This window comes from Stegastes partitus, unplaced genomic scaffold (genome assembly GCF_000690725.1).
Source record: "Stegastes partitus isolate 25-593 unplaced genomic scaffold, Stegastes_partitus-1.0.2 Scaffold389, whole genome shotgun sequence".
In the NCBI taxonomy this organism is placed as follows: domain Eukaryota; kingdom Metazoa; phylum Chordata; class Actinopteri; family Pomacentridae; genus Stegastes; species Stegastes partitus.
This window is the reverse complement of record NW_007578120.1, coordinates 274,811-295,389: the sequence shown is the minus strand read 5'-3', so window position 1 is coordinate 295,389 and position 20,579 is coordinate 274,811. Positions and strand designations below refer to the sequence as shown.

The following is a 20,579-nucleotide window of genomic DNA, read 5'->3' as shown; positions in this document are numbered from 1 at the left end:
TGTGGGGGCTTTCTTGGACACATTTGAGTTGACTACCTCAAGTGAAGCTGCATTAAGTGGTACTGCATTGATGTTTGAGCAGTGCAAAGAATTATAATTGTTGCAAGCAGAAATTAAAAGGCTTGAACTGGAGGAGGGCAGGCTAACTGAGTAATGTTGACATGACAAATTTTTTAAAAATATTTTAAAGTTCTGTTTTCAGTTACAACTTTCTGTCCCTCTTTTGGCGTGGAGGAGTCTGAGGAGAGGCGCCAGGAGCGCCTCATTTACATATAATTTGCATACCAAGGAGCCAGCTTTGTCCTTCCTTCAGAATCTGCAGGTCGATGACTGACATGACTGCAAGTTCAGGCAACACAGCCCTGCCTCCTTACATTTTAATGTGAAATAATGAATATGTACATGTTTTGAGGTTTCTAAGATTTTTATACAAGCTTTATTTAATATTGTAGAGGTGATGATTTCTGAGAGCTGTAGTTAGTGATGCAGTTGAACTGTGCCATCTTATTCTCACTTATGTCAGTGGATTGACAATAACTTAGCAGAAACTCATTACTGAAAATTACTAAACCTTGCCAAAGTGAACATGTAATGCAGATCTGTTTTATAGGACGACGTGTTTGATCAGAATCTACCTCATAAACAAGGATGGATGGGGAAACACTTTCAATTATAATGTAATTAAAACCGATCAACCTATGCTCTACATGCAAACCTGGCATTTGTCCTGAAACATCCAGAGGGTTATAGTCTGTCAGACACACAAACATCACTGTATATTCATGTAAATACCATTACCTCACCTGTACCACACACTGAACATCATCCATAGTTAATGATGTACGTAGAATATTTCATGTCAACTGCTTTACTCAAAACCTAAAGACAGATGAGCTCTTACTCTGCCTGTCAAGTAATAAAACAGACACCCTTTCAAGCATAAGCAGTGTCTGATGTTAGAGGTAAATTTAACTCTTTCTTCAACAAGTCATATCAGACAATTCATATTTAGAATGCAGTTGAAAAGATACTTAATTAAATTTAAGAAAATTCATTTTATAACAGGACTAAAGTCTCTTACAAAACATATGCCCAGAGTAAAAACAAAACTCCTCCTGGCATTCATTAGCGGAGCTGATCAGCCTTCAGTTTTTAACAGCATCATGCTGCTGATTAAGACTGAAGTGCTGCTGATGTTCTGTGGAGTCTCCCAGCAGTCAATGAGAATCTGGTTTTCTTCAGCTGTCCCTCCACTAAAACATTGCTTAATGTTATTTTCAGTGCACAGTAACAGTCATAGGAATAGACCAAAGTTGTACTACAAGTAATGAAGACTAGCAAATAATTCAGAAGTACAAATTCAGCGATCGAGTACAACATTAAATAGCAATATAAAGTTGTGAAAATTAGCTTTGACCTCATTCAAACTGATTTGCCAGTGAACAATAAAAAAAATTACGCTGTGAGACCAAACTGCAACTGTTGGATACATGAAAAACGACTTATCTTTGTTTAGCCACTACAGAACTATCAGAGCCAGCAGCAGATTTTAAAAAATCTTGCTGAGATAAGGCTGCCCTCGGTGGGCTTCTGTGAGCGCTGACCACCCGCTCATTTTGATAGATGCATACTGATTGTCTAACTAGGACACTGACATCTCTGAAATCATTGGAGCAAATTTTTAAGCATGTTTATTCTTGATAAATTGACCACATATTTGATGTTTCTACAACTACTTTACCACCTAAAATAATCTTAAAACTATATGTTGTGTCACAACAACGTTAGTATTTACACAAAACTTCTATAACCTTTGTAGGTTTTTTCCTCGGCCTTTGCCACTTCTTGGTGTGAAATACATCATGGGATATTTGGCAGCTCCAAGGCCACACACAATAGAAATATGTGAGGCTATATGAGGCTCCTTGTGCCTCCTCTCAGACACCTTCCCTCCACGCCAAAAGAGGGACAGAAAGTTGTCATTGAAAACTTAACTTTAAAACATTGTAAAATGAGCCAGGCTATGAGTTTTTTAAGTAGCGTTTGGAAAACTCCATGTCAGGGTTTAGTTAAGCTACTTGACCCAAATGCAGAAACAACACTCAGGAGAGGTGGAATCAAAAAATAAGGTTTATTGCAGAAACTGATATTGTAATGACGAGAATGAAAACAAGGCAGGGGTGTTACCAGTTGTGCGGTGATAGTCCTGGGAACAACGGAGAAGACTTGGGTTCGATGCAGGTGAGAAGCTCAAAACGTGAATCGGGAACACAGGGAAAAAATCCTCAATGAAGACAAGGCAGTAACAGAAACTCGGAAAGAGGCACGAAGGTAGGCTCGGAGGGAAGCTCGAAGGAAACACTCGGGTAGTGGCTAGAAGTCGCCATGTAGGGCAATGCTCAGGCAAAGAGTGAGTGGTGAGAGCTCCTCTTATACATGGGGTGACGACCCAGATGAGTTGCAGGTCTGTAGGCAACACACCTGCAGGGAATAAGTCACCGGGAGCAGAGTTCCTCCAGGACGCCCTCTGGTGGACGCCTGGAGGAGAACATAAACACAAGCCAAAAACACCATTCCCTGACACTCCATCCATGTTGTTTGGTCTTTTATTAAAGAGTGGCTTCCATCTATCCATTATCAAGGCATGATTGATGAAGTGAGATGGTTGTCCTTCTAGTACGTTCTCCCATTTCTTCTGTGGACCTCTAAAGCTCTGTTAGAGCGAACAATGGGTTCTTGGTCACATCCATGGCCGAGACAACTGTTTCTCAGTTACTCCTTTTGGTAGCAGAGGTCTAAGGGATGTCCATGAACTAGATGGTTTAGTTTTTGTGATATGCAGTGTGAAATGTAGGATCTTATATATGCAGGTGGAGACCATTCTAAACTATGTCAAATTTTTTTCTATTTGCAATTGATTACCTTTGGTCTACCTAAAAAATCAATCCATTTCTGTCCTACATTTGAACAACCTTGACACCATATCAGCATAATGTGTGTGTTTTTGTGTGTGCAGGTCTCTAGAGCTAGGCAGCAATATGTACATGATGTAAATATTATGAATTGTGAGGATTATTATCAATAATTATCAACATTGTCATTGCAGCTGGTTTCCGACGCCCTGTGGTGCTGTTTGGCCCTATTGCTGATGCTGCTACTGAGAAACTGGCATCTGAGATGCCCGATCTGTTTGTAATTGCCAGTGAGTCTCTTCCAGCTCCATCTGTGTGTTTAAGTGTTACAGTCTTTGTTTAAATGTAAACACATATCCCAGTACTGCTTCTAAATCTTTTCAATAATGTTTCTGTGTTTTTATATTAGAAACTGAGCCGAAAGATGCCGGCTCTGAGAAGTCCTCAGGGGTGGTTCGTCTGAACACCATCCGACAAATAATTGAGCAGGTACCTAGTTTCACACACACACACACACACACACACACACACACACACACACACACACACACACACACACACACACACACACACACACACACACACACACACAGAGTCAGTCTACGTCATGCCAGGGGGCTGGTACATATCATAACTATTTTTTTAAAGTCAAGAGTTAGTTATCGTAAAAGTCCACGTACATTCCAGCTACTTCATTCAGCAACAAAATGATTGAACAAAAAAAAAAGAGTCAACGTTTAATATTATGTTAATTTTGAAACCAGATGTTGATTCAGGTTTCACTTTTGATGAGAAGTGTTTTAGTTTCATTGTTATCAGGGACATTTTAAGTTTCATTCTTCCTTATTTTAATTTTTACACCATCAAAGTACTTTGAGGCCACAGCTGTTACCATCTTTATGTATTTTTACCAATAGGGATGTCCACTTCAAGTATGCAGATTAACTGTAGTATCTCTTACGTTTTAATACTGTAGCAACCACGGGAGGCGGGCATTTTAGTGTTGGCAAATGGGGAATAAATCGATCTGACTTGTTTGTATATCATTAAACCAATCACAGTAGTCGTAGGCGGGACTAAGTGAAAGATACTGCCTCGCAACAGTATGTGTCTGCCGAGCCGGAGGGTGCACGCTCAGGACCCACACCGATAGGACCGCACTTCTGGGGCTGCACTCTTCTTCTATGGCTGCACATTTAGAGCATTTTTGTTGAGACAGTGTCACCTACCACAATGGATGGTCAGTAAAGTGCACAATTGACAGTTTTAAAGGAAGATTTCACTCAAAATATACTTAGACTTTTAAAGTTTTTCTTTTCAAGGACTATTCCACAGAAAGTACTGCTTTATGTCCAAGTAGCTATAATATTAAAGGTTTATTCCACCCAAATAATGATTTTGAAGGTTTTAGAGATTTATTGCACCCAAAATACTACTTACTACAACAATAGTAATAACTTTGTTGCTAAGACTTGCATTTGGATAAAATGTGTAAGTATCATATTTGTGTCATTGTCAGGTAAAATAATATCAGAATCATATGCTGTGGCCTTTGTGGTCTCTGGATCTCAACCAGAACAGTTTAAAAGGTTGGAAAGAGTAAATGTGTCTTATGACTCCCATCACTAAATCGCTGATCTCACTAGCTCCTGAGGGAGACACAGAGGGACAGACATTAAATGCTCAAGTAGCTATAGCACTGATATATCTGATAAACTGGGCATAGTTCACTTTTTTGCTGTGGCAAAATATACTTTATTTTTTACAGTTTTACAAAGTTGAGCAACAGAACGGGCAGTGGTAGTGTTGGCAGCATCTGGTGTTCAATATTGGGAAGGATCTCCTTTGTTTGGTTGTTATTTGCACCATCAAAAAAGAGAGGACAGTAAAATGAACCTTTATTAGATCACTGTGTAAACATAAATAAACCTAAATTAAAGCCAATCCGAGAACTGGATCAAGGACATACTAAATGTCTCAACGTTACAAAACAATGTCACAATGAAAAGACTAACTATGAAAACACGCACTGTGGAGGAAAATGTAGTTTCACTGTTGAACCTTTCTACAGCAGACACTTGGACTCGTCACAGGAGGAACAACTGATGACTGAGCTCCATAAAGGTTCTCAGTAAACTGTGACAGAACCAGCAGCTCTAAGAGGAATCCAGTATTAACAACTCTGGTTTAAACTGGGACCAGTTCACATAACTGCAGCTTTATTAACATTAAAAATGTAAAACAGTGAGTAGTGAGCATTCACACTGAAGGTTATAGATGCTTATTGTAGACAGACAGAGATCATTTCAACATGCGTCTATCATCTGATGGAGTTTCATTATGCTGTCTATAGTTAATTATCATCATCTCTGAGCTGAGCTGCCAAAATCGTGCTATGACTCGTGAAACAAATCAGCAAACAAGCTAAGGGTTGGTTTTACAGCAATTGTATTTCGATAAAACCTGTTTGTAGTGTTTAATGACGAGTTCAAACATGGTTTGTTTCTCACTTTAGCAGATTAACAACAGCTTTGCTGCACAAATGAATACATCAGAAATATTTATAAATTAAATAATAAAATGATTTACGATCAGCACTCACCACGGTCCTAGAAGTCCAGCCTCCGGCTCTGCAGACACACCCTTCACACTCCTTCACCCTTCTTCTTATATCTGCATCCTACATTTTGTGAGTCAGACTAATTTCCCCATGACATTTGAGCCCTTTTCTTAACCAGTAATATTAGCACAGGATAAATATCTAGTTGAAATCAATTATCAAATTGATTAATTATTGATTCTTAAAGCTGTATTGTTCAGAAAAGTCATGACATTTGTGACAGCGCATGTAAACTAATGGATTGGGCTTAGATTCATATCAATACCGATCAGTTAGAAAATGCCTTGATCAGCCCTAGAATCAGGACATCCCTAGTAAATGGTAAATGGTCTGCACTTATATAGCATCTTTCTACCTCAGTACTCTAAGCTCTTTACAATGTTTTGTCATTCACCCATTTACACACAAACAGTCACACACCAGTGGCGACAGAGCTGCCATGCAAGGTGCTTGTCTTCCATCAGGAGCAGCTTTGGGTTCAGTGTCCTGCCCAAGGACACTTTGACATGTGAGGGAGTAGGGATTCACAAAAAGGCTACTGGGACAAATTTTCTAACCATAATCTTTGATATTGTTCTTGCCCATTGACTCATCCATTCAGTCAGGCTGGTGATGTTTAACCATTGTTTCTTGTTTTTTTTTTTTCTTGTATATATATATATATATATATATATATACACACACATACACATTGCCATTTTTGCCTTTATTTAGAGCAGTAGAGATAGACAGGAAAGGGGGGAGAAGAATGGGGAGAGACCTGCAGCAAAAATGGGAGTCAAACCCACGACCGCTGTGTTGGGGAACTATAGGCCCTGTTCATGGGTCGCCTGCTCAACTAGGTGAGCTATTGGGGCGCCCATTTGTTTTTTTAATTACCATCTATATTTAGACAAACTTTAGTATTTTCAGTTATCATAAACATGAGTGTGTTTTTTAAAGAGGTGTTCATGTTTCTCTGAGGAAGTTCTAGTTTAATTGTTGAGTTACTTCTTTCATAGCGTAACACCCTGTCTGCATAGAAGGCATGAGAGCATCAGCATAGGCCTGCAGCTGCTCCAGGAAGATGAGTCACAGTGCAACTGTGTAAACAGATTTGTCAACACAAAATGAGTCATAAAAGTTCACACAAACACTTGCACACAAATAAATGTTTATCTGGTTTGTCAGATGGCATGCAAAAGACAACCTTCTGTGTAGACACAGCTTAACCATAGAAGTATGGAGGGGTCATGATGACTTGGTCTTGATCAAATAATATTTATCTGAAGTTATGCTATTAGCCACCAGAAGACTGAGTAAGGCTGTAGCAGAAATACCCTGATGCTTATTAACTCAATTTTTAGTGTGTTTAAGAATATCTGTTTTACCTGTTGATTATATAATATGTCCTTTAAAAGAAAACACCAGTTTTACACCAAAACTGCAATTTTGTCAGGCCAAGACATAAAGTGAGCCTTACTTTGCGTCACTATGTAAGTGCCACTTTCTCAATTTTGGATAAACCAAACACATTCCAGAATGAGGAGACCCTCTGCGCTTTCAGCTGATCCACAGCCCACCTAATGTGATACTAACCTTAATGTTCACCTTTGTTTTCCTGTTCCTCACACCACATAGGACAAGCATGCCCTCCTAGATGTGACACCTAAGGCAGTCGACACCCTGAACTACACCCAGTGGTATCCTATTGTCATCTTCTTCAACCCTGACAGCAAGCACGGCATTAAGGCCATGAGACAGAGGATCCTACCCAACTCCAACCGCAGTGCCCGCAAACTCTACGAACAGGCTGTCAAACTAAGGAAGACCTGTTCTCACTTATTCACTGGTACAATTAACACTCATACAGAGATTCAATCAGGCTGAAAGCAGTTCTGCTATAGCTGGAGATTTGACAATATTTAAGTGTGTATGCTGAGATTGGATGGTTTTCTCATTTAGCCACCATTGATCTGAACTCTGCCAATGATGCCTGGTATGGCAGTGTTAAAGACTCCATCCGTGAGCAGCAGATGCAGGCTGTTTGGGTTTCTGACGGGAAGGTAAACACACACGCACACATACACACAAACGTGCACACAGGAAATTTATGTGCTACATTTACATTTACATGTGCTTAGAAGACCAAAATGGCATACCACAAACAGTAATCATCTGTTGAAAATGTGTGCATGCACCCATGCACAGAATTCTTTGTTTCTAAATCTTAATTCACTTCAGAAGGCAAGCTGATGGCTGAGAGTCATACTCTAACAACAACAGTGCCACAATTTCCTGACACAGTGCTGATGATGTACACATATTTTCACAACAGGTGAGCTAGTTAGTGTGACTGTTGAAATCATCATGGCAACCAGTTACTCAGGCGATTAACTATTTGAGTCCTTCTTTCTCAGTCCAGCATTAAACATGACTGCTCCCACAGGCCATGTACAGTCAGGTCCATAAATACTTGGACATTGACAACATTTTCAGCATTCTGGTTCTGTACACCACCACAATGAATTTTGAAATGAAACAATCAAGATAGACTTTAAGTGCAGACTTTCCGCTATAATTTGAGGGTATTTACTTTCAAATCAGGTGAGCAGTGTAGGAATAACAACATATGGTATTTGTGCACCTTTTTAGGGGACCAAAAGTAATTGGATGTTGTAATTCTTACACCGCTCACCTGATTTGGATGTAAATATTGTCAAATTAAAGCTGCAAGTCTGCACTTAAAGCACATTCTTGATTGTTCCATTTCAAATCCATTGTGCTGGTGCACAGGGCCGGAATGCTGAACATTATGTCAATGTCCACGTATTTATGGACCTGACTGTATCTCATCTGGCCTGGAAAGCATCGCTGGGGAGAAGGACTCCTGAAATCACCTGCTTCACCTGCTGCCTCCACAACCAGATAAACAGAAGAAAATTGATGGATGAATGGATTATAGGAAGTAGCAAGAGCCATCAGGAACTACCAGGAACTCTGTAGCTAATGACAGCCAACAGGATCCATCAGGAGCTCACATGAGCTACGTGGAGCTAAGAGAAGCTAACTAGACCCAACGGAAGCTAATATGAGCCAATAGTGTAACGGAAATACTGACATACAGTACTATTCTTCATAACTCTTGAATGTTTTATCTAATTACAAATACATTTCTAACTGAACTGTACAAGCTGTAAGTCCAGACAAGAATGTCAAGTTTTATGCAGTTTCACCACAAAGGTGCGCAATAATGTGCAAACAGTAATTGCCCAATTGGGATTGCTACTTCTCCTGACACATTTTTGTCAAAATAACTTCAAATTTCTAGAACTCTTGAATGCTTGATGCATTACATTAGCAATTACATTATTATGACAATTATTTTTGACAATAAAAATTTGGCACTTTATCCATACTGTGTAGTAAACATCACTCTACTGGCTTTCTCTTATGAGTCAGAACCAGATGGTTTATAGTTTAATAAATTGCAGATGTAAATGGTTTACATCTGAATTACAGTATCATTTGAAACAAAGAAAAATGGAGTGAGTAGGGTCTTATAGGAAATCAAACCTATAGGAGGATCATCATGTGACCTCATGCTAGTTCACTACTTTCTCATCTTATCCAATTTTCCCAATTTTCAAATTGTTCCTGTGCATAGATCAGAGTTTCTGTACAGGTGCACGCGTCCAATGAGTTTTGAAAATCCCAACTTTTCAATGGAAAATAGCAAGTGTATGGTAAAAGTAATATATTTGACTCAATTGCTTTCACCTTCTTTCCACAAATATCTGCAATCAGCGCAGTGCTGCTTCATGTTTCAAAGCCATGCAATCTCTGAATATAAACTATGTGCAGTCAGATGTTCATTTACCACTGCAGAAACAGCTGAAGCAAGCAGCCTTCAGGGAGGCTTATTATATTTAGAACAGTGAAGTAGGCACTACATCACAGCAGTAAGATTATCTCCAGTTGATGCACATCATCTGGCCAGTCACAAATTGAAGCATGATTATAAATAACATTGTTATTTTTGTCATACACTACAGTATAAAAACAGTGCACATGTGCACATGTGTACACCCACACATACACACACACTAACTTTTGTATATTTCTACAAACAAATCGATAAACGTGTCCATTTTATACTGTGGTATGTATAGTAGTTGTGGGAGTGTGTGTTTGCATGGGTATGAATATGATGTACAGTAGAGAGAACATATACACAGTGGACACCTGGCTAAAACTTAAAGCAGTCTAATACAACAGCCCTGCAATAAATCCTCTTTCATGAAGTTTATAGTGTGTTATAGAAATATACTCATCTTTCTGTTTAGCAAAAGCACTTTAGTGCTGTTGAAGTGTGTTGGGTTATGCATTTCTAGTATTTTGTCCAAGTGATTTATATCAAGGAGGATGGATGAAGTAAAATATCTCTCTACAACAGAACATTATAGGCTTCATAAAGGGAGAAGTTGTTGCAGGACTATTAGTTTTAGCTAGGTGGACTTAATGTGCTGGCAGCTCTGGGTATATCACAGCTTTTCAGCCTCATTCGTGGACTGGCTGCTCTTCTTCCTGTCACCACAGCAGACAGCTGCATTACACCTGTGCAGACTGTGAGCATGCTCTGTGTGTCTTCCCACTTCCTGCCAGTAGTGCTCTACAGCTCGGCTCTGTTTGTTTTTCTTTCTTCTCTCTTGTTTTTGTGCTATCCGTCTGTCCATCTTTCCTTCCTGTACACCCAAGATCCATCATGTGTCTCTTCTAGCTGGAGGGAGTAGAGAGTGATCTGGACTGCCAGGACATGGAGCGTTTGTCCTTCTTATCCGCCATGTCTGCTGACTACCTCAGCATGGACAGCCGGCTGACCTCTGACCAAGATGACACTGTTGATGAGGGTGGGACCTACACCGACAATGAGCTCGATGTGGAGACAATGCACATCTCCGCCATAAGCCGCTCGTCTGAACCTGTCACAGCTGAGGAGGTCAGAGTTAAGCACACTATGGCTGCCCTGGAAGCAGATTTTTAAAATTATTTTGATATTACGTTCAGCTGTTCATTATAAAAGTGGGGAAGGGTAAACACAAGGTTCACTGGACTCTGTGTCTCACCTTTCATTTCAATTGTAATTCTGTGGTTCACATGTAATTCTGTGTGCATGTGTGTAGGTTTCACATACAAAAAATATGTTTGTCACATGTAATCATATTGCCTTCATATATTCTCCCATGGGTCCCACGTGTAACCCCATGGATTGAACACGTAATGTAATGGATTTCACATGGAAATATAAATAGGCTCCACATGTAATCCCATGAGTTTCCTGTGAATGCAAACTTCACCTCTTGTTAAATTAGGTTTCCCTCCTCAACCTTTGAACTGTTGCACCTGGAGAAATGGTCCACATATTGCTGCACATGTTAAATATGTTGAAATGAATCTTTAAAAAAGGTGCAGTATATGTAACATGGTACCACTTTATACAACGTGGAAAAAATTTCCACTTGACTTGCAAGTTGGTTCAGTACCCAGGAAGGCAATAAGAAAGACAGTAGTATAAAAAGCAAGGTACAAAAACCAACCAGCAGAATAAAGAAACACCAGCACACTAAATAAGGGGAGAAAGCCTAAAAAAGTCTTGTGTGCATGCGTCCTCCACAGACACTCAATCTCCAAGATGTTCTCTTCAATACTGGCCCTGATTACCTGGTATCTTTAATTAGAGTCCAGAGGCTTGACAGAAGCTTGTGGACGGCTACCAAAAGCATCTACAGTTGAGGTGAAAATGACCAAGGGCAGTGAAATGCATTGTGCACCTGTTCCACACTGAAACAAATATAATGAGATAAATATAGATATAGATAGATAGACAGACAGACAGACAGACAGACAGATAGATAGATGTAGCAGAAATAAATAAATAAATCAAATTGAAAAAAAGCATCTGATGATAGATTTGTGACAGTTGTGGGAAGGATGTCATGAATTCTTTTTTCAATTGGAACAATGTTTAAAAAGCAGGTCATGAAGTCAACGCAAAGAAGATTAACAAGGAAGAAGGGGGGTCAGAGCTGTGACTCCTTGTCGGCCTGGCTGCAGTGCTATAAAACATGAGGTTGCTCTTGAGGATTTTTCTATATGATACAAGGCTATCTTTCCAGACCAGATAAAATTCTTTCATCTTAATGGAATGCCACTTCTTCCCCAGCATTTGAAATGAAATGAAATGAAAAATACTTTATTCATCCCAGAAGGGAAATTCAATATTTGCAATGTCTATTTTAAAGTGTGTCTTTGTGAATTCTACCCAGGTCACGGAGCAAGCCTCCTATAATTCTTTATCTTCTTTTTCAGAGGGACAACAGTGGCTCGTGCCATATGCAGTGAGATAATTGAATGGGCTGGAGAAAAGTCAACACACCCGCCCTCTGTTGTACTTGCACATGGCACTAAAGGATTGTGGTTTTTTTTGTCTAGATCTTGCGTAGGTACAGTCCAGACATCAGGAGTCGCGTGACGAAAATTAGCAGCCGAGACGTCCTCAACAGGTCCAGCCCTCCACCCGTTTCCTTGACAGACACCAAGGTAAGTAATAAATAGAGCATATTTGTAGAGTAATAATTCACCTGTCTCTGGAAACTCGTTTCTGGTGTTTTCATAGTCAACTATGAGTGTCTGCTGCTTTTTGGCCTTTCTTATCATACTAAATCTCTCTGGGTTTGGTCTGTTGGTCAAACTAAACAAGACTTTGGTTCTCCAGGAGGCTACTTTCTGACATTCTATACAACAATTAACAGAATCAGATGAATAGTCAGTAATTATACTGAAAAAAGTTAAAAATGTTATCATCAAGGGAAATTCTTCCAAGTTCTGAAAAGTGTGAGAAACAGCACAAATGGCAAACACAGAGATGCAACACTTAAGCAATGTTTCCCAACTGCTTCCTGGTGGATATGGGGTGAAAAGTATCAACTTTGTTCACTACAGCTTGAGTTCGTATACTTTACCTTGAGAGTTTTGCGGATTAGAGTCCTTTAAGAATACAATAAGCTATGTAATGAAATGAAGAAATTTCAGATTCTGCACTATTTCTAAGTCAGTCGATAAGTAGAAGTGTGATAGTGAAAAATGGCATCTGGGTTAAGCATAAGTCAGCTTGGTATTGAAAGGAAAGAGGGGCCTTCTCTTTATCAATTTCATGTTTATGCTGAAGGTTTCTAAAGGAACAGTACACATTATCCTATAATGTTTTACAGGAAATAGATCAGTTGTATCCAAAGCAGGATCAAGCATACCAGAAGTGAGCACACCATCAGAATGTCATGACTGGGGGGGGAGACAGTACAACATGTTGCTGGCATTGAATATTTAAGTCTGTGCAGGGAGCAAGTCAAAGCATGTGTCAAGTTTGACAATCTGGCAGTGAGGGAGATATGAACCAGGGTGTTATTGAGTGGGGTGGTAATTGGAGGAGGGTGAGCCAGCTCCTGCACAGCTGTCTTGACTTGCATATTAGGTAGCTGCTCAATCAGCACATGCTCTGAGGGAAAGGAGGAAAGACTGCCAACAAATCAGGGCAGAGGCAGGGATCTTGACAGGAAACCCCATATTACAACATGTTGTTTTTTGCAGTGGAAAAGGATTGTGTGGCCAAAATAGTTACTATTGATTTTTAGCACAAAACGAAACAAAACAACTCTTTAGCAACTTAACACATTGTAAGTATCTGTTCTGGCACTAATGCTTCTCTTCCTTGGTCAGGTGAAACTGTCCTTGAGGGACGATCCAGTTCTCATATTGGGCTCCAGCAACGCACACCATTTCCACCACCAACAGCACGCCAACAGAAGTTATGACTCTCCATCCAGCAGCAGCCCCACCAGCAGCAATAACGACCCTCCACCACCCCTCTTTCATTCAGCTGCCTCCTCTGGCTTGGCACCCCGACCTTCATCTCACCACCTCAGCTCTTTTGGCAAACTGCAGCCCCTGGGAGCACCCCAACTCCCTGCTACATCCAAGCCCAGCAGCTGCAGGAACACTACAGAAACTGTTGGTCACTCACCTGTGGCTCTGTCCAGTGCAACTTTGGCAGCCGGTAAGCAGCAAGAGGAGGCAGCCGAGGACAGCCCTATGGAGGATCCATCCATGAAGTCCTTCCGGGGAAAAATCAAGGCCTTTGAGAAAATGGATCACTTTGCCCGAGCCCAAAGGGTGCTGGAACTGCAAGAGGCACAGAATGCCAGGGTGGGCAATAGCTCAGTGTTCCCACTGGTCAAGGAATGGGCTTATTATTTTAGAATTATTTCTAATGATTATCTTCAAAGATGAAAAAAATATATAACAAAAAAACATCAATGCCACATTTTACATTGTTCCTAATTAAGAATTTTTAGACCCTCCCTCTCTAAATAGAAAAAAACAACACCACAGGGCACTAAGACACAGCAGAATGATTTGACTTCTCTTAGCACTAACATTACTACCTCATAGTGACCCTCTCAGAAATTATTCAACACTTCCTAGTGTACTGTTTTGAGTATTGTGACCTGCATGTTAGAGTAAGTACATTCCATTAAAAATCAATCAGTGCCTTAAATTGGACCCCTGAGAATCAGCTGACTTCTGTACAACAACTTTTGTATATTTAATTAATTTGCCCTGCAAAATTTTACCTTCATACTATGAATATTTTCTGACTTACAGGCCCTTAAAGTACATAGGAGGGGCTCAAAGACCATGTTGATTCTCCATTTCATAGCAATGAGTTATTATTGTTAAAATAAGACTGCATGAGAAAATTATTTGTCACAGACAGAATCATGGCTAGATGATAAATCCGGTGTCAGAATGTGGATTAAAAAATAGACCTTTCATTTGATGTAACTTGTTACCACCTATCACACATACTGATATGACCTTGAGTATTTTCTCAAAATGCTTCTTTTTTTTTTCAAATTTGTCTGGTGAAATTATCAGAAAACATGTCTGTGAAGATTCTCAGTTGTCCAGGTCAAGGTTATTCTTGTAGATTAATCATAGCAACTGGACAACATCTTCAAGGAACTCAAGCAAGTCCAGTTGCTACAATTAATGTACAAGAATATCAGAAAACAGAAAACACATCCAGGATGCCAATACTTGTTTACACTATTTCGTCATAGACATTTATCTGGTGAAATTTTGCTGTGGAAACCAATATATATCCCATGATATTGATGTTCAAAGCTGGTTATGGAAAAAATCATGCTAAACAAAAATTAGATTTTGGTTTTAGATTGTGGGTGGCATGGTATGGCTAGCACTGTCATCTCACAGATCAAAGGTCCTGGTTTGATTCCTGACCTGGGGTCTTTCTCTGTGGAGTTTGCATGTTCTCTCTGTGTATGTGTGGGTTCTCACCAGCTTCTCTAGCTTCCTCCCACAGACCAAAGACATGCTGAGGTTAATTGGGGATTTTAAATTTTCCATAGGTCTGAGTTTGAATGTGTTTGGTTGTCTGTCTCTCTATGTTAGCTGTGTGATGGACTGGCAACCTGTCCAAGTCAGCTGGGATAGACTCCATCCACCCAATAACCCTACAGAGGATAAAGTGGTGTATAAATATTGGATGGATGGTTTTAGATTGTGACACCTGGAGTGGATGCATAATCAATTTGATGCCATTTTTAACAGAACTTAAATGTGTTGTTAAGCCCTGAAAATGTTGTGTCAGTCCCTTGTACCTTTTAAGTTATGAGGACTTGAAAAAGCTGGAAAAAGTACTGCAAATTAAAAGCACAAAATTTCGACCCACCCCATGTGCTTCAAGGGCCTGTAACTAGCTAAATATTTACAGTATGAAAGCAAAATCTTACATGGATTCAATAAATATGCTAAAGTTATTGTACATAACAAACCAGCTGACTTTCAGAAATGGTTGATTTTAAATGGAATGACCCAATCAATGCCAGTTGTAAGACTTTAATAAGCAAATGTGTTTTTTCAGTTGGAAATTGCTAAGAAACACCCAGGCATTTATGCCATTCCTCTGAAGACAGCCAAGCCGGATCACAGTCGAGCAGAGTCTGTCAGGTAGGCTCACTAATACCATATAACTTTTTCCAAGTTCCACTGTGGGTGTGTTTGCCATGTTTGTGTTTCTGTAGTATTTGCCTGTCTCCCATGCCTTTAAAGTTCCAGTTGACTCAGAGACACTGGTTGTAACAGCAACTTCTGTTTCATGTTACATTGGCAGTGCAGCTACTTTGTCAAAAATACAGCAGAGGAGCAGTTGGTGAATCTGCTTACATAGTATCTGCTTAGTTTAATAAGGATGTCAATTGGTAAACTCCCTTTTTCAGTATGAAGCAACTTCCATCTGACTTCATGCTGCACACATGCACAACCACTGGTTTTCCTCATCAGTGTTGGTTAACTTACTGAGGAGATAGAGATATGCAGCCAATTGCCGTGAGCTAACATCCAACATATCACTATGGCTGCTCTTGACTGTTTCATCAATCTCTGCAGTATTTCAAACTGCTCTGCCTCCCAAAGACCCACTGATGATACTGTTATGAAAGCTTTACAAAAAAACTACTTTTAGCCAACAATATTAGGACTGCTTATCCACAAAACTGCACTTTGGGTTAGAAACACCAGTATTCAGACAAAGGTTAGGTTGGTGATAATCCAAACTGTTAACATTCATCACATTTATCCCACTAGTTCCTCCCTCAACTATATGATGATCTTCACTTCCTATAGTTGTGCGTACACAGTTTTATTGACAGGTTATTAGAGTTCGTGTGCACTCACTTTAAGTTTGACCTCCAAATGCAAAAATATATCAACTCTGGATGACTTGAAACAAAAATGTTGATTTTTCATCTATATTTATCTGCATTTTTCATCTGTCTATTACATTCACATATTAGTGCAAACTCAAAATGCAATTATAGCAATTCTATTCAACATTTTAAGACTTTTTGTCTTAAAACTTTTTGTTGCACAATTTGCGAACACCCATGCTCTTATCCAAGCTGCCATTAGGAATTTTTTTATTAATTTTTTTTAAAAAATACAGCTTTCCACTCAACGAGTCAAGCATTGTGGTCTCATCTTCCATCACTGTTTGTGTGCTGAAGTCAATGCAATGCATCCTGTGCATCTTCTTCACAACTGGCAAACAAACTTTAGGTGCATTACCGCCACCTGCTGGCTGGAGTGTGTGCATCAGTGTTACTGGTGTGCCAGAAATTAGGGAACTGAGAAAGGTGCGATTAAATGCGTACATTATTTTTAACGCATTATTTTTTTTGTAATTAATTTATCGAAATTAACGCATTGACATCCCAGCCCTACTTTTTTTTTTTTTTTTACGAACTGTATATTGTACTACCAAGACAAGTGAAGAGTAACCTAAAGTGAAACTTGGTGGGACTCAGTGCAACTTGTATTTTTTTGTGTTCTTCCAGCTCCTGTCCTGAACCTCAGACTCCTCTACCCTCCAAGGAGGGACATCCTTTCTACCTCAGTGAAGAGGAAGCAGAGGAGGAGTCAGTGCCAGGATACCACACCTCCAATTCTCACCAGTACCAGGACACTGAATTGTAGGGTCATCTCACAGCAGCTGTGCCAGCTCTCACCATACATGGACATATATGTACACATGCAATGCATTTGCAATGTACTTACATACTTACCATTCCATCTTGCCCTGCCCTGCACAATTCAGCTGCTGACTTTAAAGTGATTCTTGCTTCTTTGATATTTGAGGAAAAAAAAAAAAAACTTCACTGGACAGTCGGTACTATCCATTTGGATAAAAAGACACTGTCTTCTCTTTGCTATTATGCTGTATTTAATTGTTTCTTTGTAACATATCATGTTTAATGGTCAAAACCGAGTGATCAGGAAACAGTTGTTTTCTTGCCTATGCAACTCTTTCAGTTTGTGCACAGCAACTGAAACCTATTGCCATGAGTTTTGCCCTCAGAAAACCTCAACAAACTCCCCAAAACACAATGCGGTATATCACATCTATCACCTTCCTTTTTTAAACTCCTATTATTGCCAGCTATATTCAACAAATATTGTATGTATTGTATGGTATGTATGTATATCTATATACTGTGTGTGTGTGTATATATATTTATATACACACATGCACGCACGCATGCGCGCGCGCACACACACACACACACACACAGGTGACAAGTTAAAAGAAAAAGCAACATAGAGTGTCTCAGTATGATGTTAGGCTACCATGTGCCACCAAACCAGCTTCAGTGTGCCTTGACATTGATTCTCCAAGTCTCTGGAATTCTACTGGAGGGATGGAACACCATTGTTTCAAATGATGTTCCCTCATTTGGTGTTTTGATGATGGTGGTGGAGATACTGTCGAACATACTGGTTTAAAATCTCCCATAGATGTTGAGCTGGGTTTAGCTCTGGTGACTGAATGTCATTATATATTATTCATATAATTTTCATACGTATGAAACCATTCAATGACCCCTCGTGCCCTATAGATGAGGACATTGTCATCCAGATATAGACCCCTCCCATCAGGAGATCACTCTTAACAGCTTTGTATTGATTTAAGGTGACCTTGCTCCCTAAGGGAACTAGATGACCCAAACCATGGCAGCAAAATGGTCCCACAACATAACAGAGCCACTGGAGCCCTTCACTGTAGGGGTCAAGGTTTTTCCTTTAATTTGTCGCCCGTCTGTCTGTGGGTTTATATATATATATAATTTGTTACAGTTTTTTGAAGTGCCTTTTACTTTCTTAGTCCCATGAGGTTTGGGTTGTCTTTCCGCCACCCCTCAGCCACCTAGCCGGACTAAAACCTCTGCTGCTGTCAAGCTTAAAGGGAAACCAGGGAACCACTGACACCAAGACCTTAATGCTGTTTTCACACACTTTACTGTGTGCCATCACCTCTAGTGACAAAGCACACTTGTAAAAATACAGAACATAACCTGCAAACACTCATCAATCTGTGGAATTCCATGAAAAACAAAATTAGTCAAACACCAGTTTGAAATTTCAAATTAAAGAAGAGTTGGTTAAAACTGTAAACATAGGCCCAGTCACTTCAGCATGAAAACAGACATTTCATCGCAACAACAATTGTGCAACTTGCTACTGCTGTAAGCTGATCAAGCTATCTTGGAGAGATATTGTTTGGTATTTTTCCAGCTAGTCAAGATGTTAGCAGTTTCTGGATGGATGGAGATTTAGTTGTAACCCCACATTTGGGCTGGTAACAGCAAGACTGACTCAACACATCATATTCCGCTCTTGTCTTACATCCATGACTAAGCTCACAACCTACACCTATTTTACTATGACAAAGCAATGAATTTAGCCATGCCATTTTCTGGTGTGGCTGGGCCTTAAGAATAATTCTCTTATTTTTGCCACTGTTGGTGCTCAGTATCCATTGCTGTGCTGTTTTTGCACTGTTCTTCCCAGCCAGAAAGGATTTAACCAACCTAATGTGTGGCCAGGCGAGTGATGACTTTTGCCTAGGAATATTTTGTTGATGTTTCTGCAGGTGGCACTTCCTTGTGTCTATCCAGCCATGGTGGCTATCACTGCCTATACTAACAACTTTGCTAAAGGTTCTATATACAAGATTTTGAGCTAGATATAGCATATATATTGCAGCAAACATCTATTTGCTGTGTTAAGATACAGTGGAGTAATGGCATCCTTAAAAGAAAAGTCGCGCTCCATCAGTGTGTGTTGTAACGTGAGGTTTTCTGTTCGCTGTTTTGGTAGCCGATCCAGCCATGGATGTACGTTAGTGCATGTAAGCCCCCCCCCACTTTGCATTTATAAACAGAATGTCAACAGAAGACAAGAGCGATCTCCCACAAGCATTCTAAAGTAAGATTGCATTTCAGCTGGTATCTCAAAAAAACCAAAACATTTTAAATCAAGCTATTTTGTTTATGTTGTAGTTTGTTTTTGTTTGTTTTCTTTACCTCCTTTTCTGTCAGTTGTTTCATTTCAGCTCTTTGTGGGAGTTTGTGCTGCTTTTTTTTCTGCTCACCTCTGCTTTTCCTAAACTCTATGTCCATTCCTTTCTTATCCTTGTGTACATGTTTTACTTCCTGTGCGTCACAGACTTACAGTCAAACGGACACAAATGGACTGGACGGGAGCAGACACATGCACAGAGCAGTGGGGAAGGCACAGGTCAAGTGATGATGAAACTCATTGAGGCAATTTAATGTATTTTACAGTGAGCGTGTGGGTTAATGATTGTGGCTGGATCTGTAAATGTAAAGGGAGGAAGAAGGTGTGATTTATGTTCCAGTTTGTTTTGGTCTAAATCTAATTAATACAATTCACAGTTGTAAAATATTCAGAATATCAAACAAAAATAAAACTACAAAAGCAACAAACTTGCACATTACAAGGCCGAGTACAACCAATGAAAAACAGCTAAAACAGCAGTGGGGTTGTAGTGGAAAATGTAGAAGACTGTAATATATATTATGACCTGCAGCTACAGTCACATTGGAGGACAGAGTGGATGTCCCTGAAGTCCATGTTACCTCAGCAGCGGTCATGTCAACTGATGAGGTAGATGGTCCTGGTGGGCACAAGTTGCCCCAAAATATTTCAATAACGCCCCTGAAAAGATTAGATATTGTGTCAAAACATTACATCAAAACCCAACTTTTATGCTTCAGAAGAACAATGATGGTTTGCTTGTTCACAAGCAAAGCTGGCCTTTATAAATAGTAAGTGATGCTTGCAGTCCTCTTCACAGTAACTAGCAAGCAAATTGACTTTACTGTAGCAAGAAAAAACTAATCTAAGAGGTTATTTGATGCTTACAATCCTACTCAGCAAGCAGTAACAGCAGAAGAAAATGTTGAAAAAATGTTTCTGAATCAGCATCAAGATGTTACAAGTGTTTCTTTTATTATTTATAGCCAGCTTGCCAGGTTTAATTTAATTGTGACTTTTTCTGTTTAATTTGTTTAAAAAAAAAGACTTTTGCAAGAAAAACAACTGTCAAATTCAACAATGTCACGTTCCTC

The 20,579-nt window shown here is 39.6% G+C and overlaps 1 protein-coding gene across 1 annotated transcript in view; it reads left to right on the top strand.

The window, feature by feature from the left end:
• LOC103359693 (tight junction protein ZO-2) overlaps positions 1-17,632 on the top strand; it is a 126,951-nt gene extending 109,319 nt beyond the window's left edge. The window contains exons 15-23 of the mRNA XM_008285167.1: positions 3,107-3,202; positions 3,322-3,401; positions 7,153-7,363; positions 7,477-7,577; positions 10,292-10,510; positions 12,004-12,111; positions 13,288-13,773; positions 15,515-15,600; positions 16,986-17,632. Coding sequence (XP_008283389.1) covers positions 3,107-3,202; positions 3,322-3,401; positions 7,153-7,363; positions 7,477-7,577; positions 10,292-10,510; positions 12,004-12,111; positions 13,288-13,773; positions 15,515-15,600; positions 16,986-17,124 — 1,526 coding nt within the window. The 3' untranslated portion in view covers positions 17,125-17,632. The remainder of the gene's footprint in view (positions 1-3,106; positions 3,203-3,321; positions 3,402-7,152; positions 7,364-7,476; positions 7,578-10,291; positions 10,511-12,003; positions 12,112-13,287; positions 13,774-15,514; positions 15,601-16,985) is intronic.
• The last annotated feature ends 2,947 nt before the right edge of the window (positions 17,633-20,579 follow it).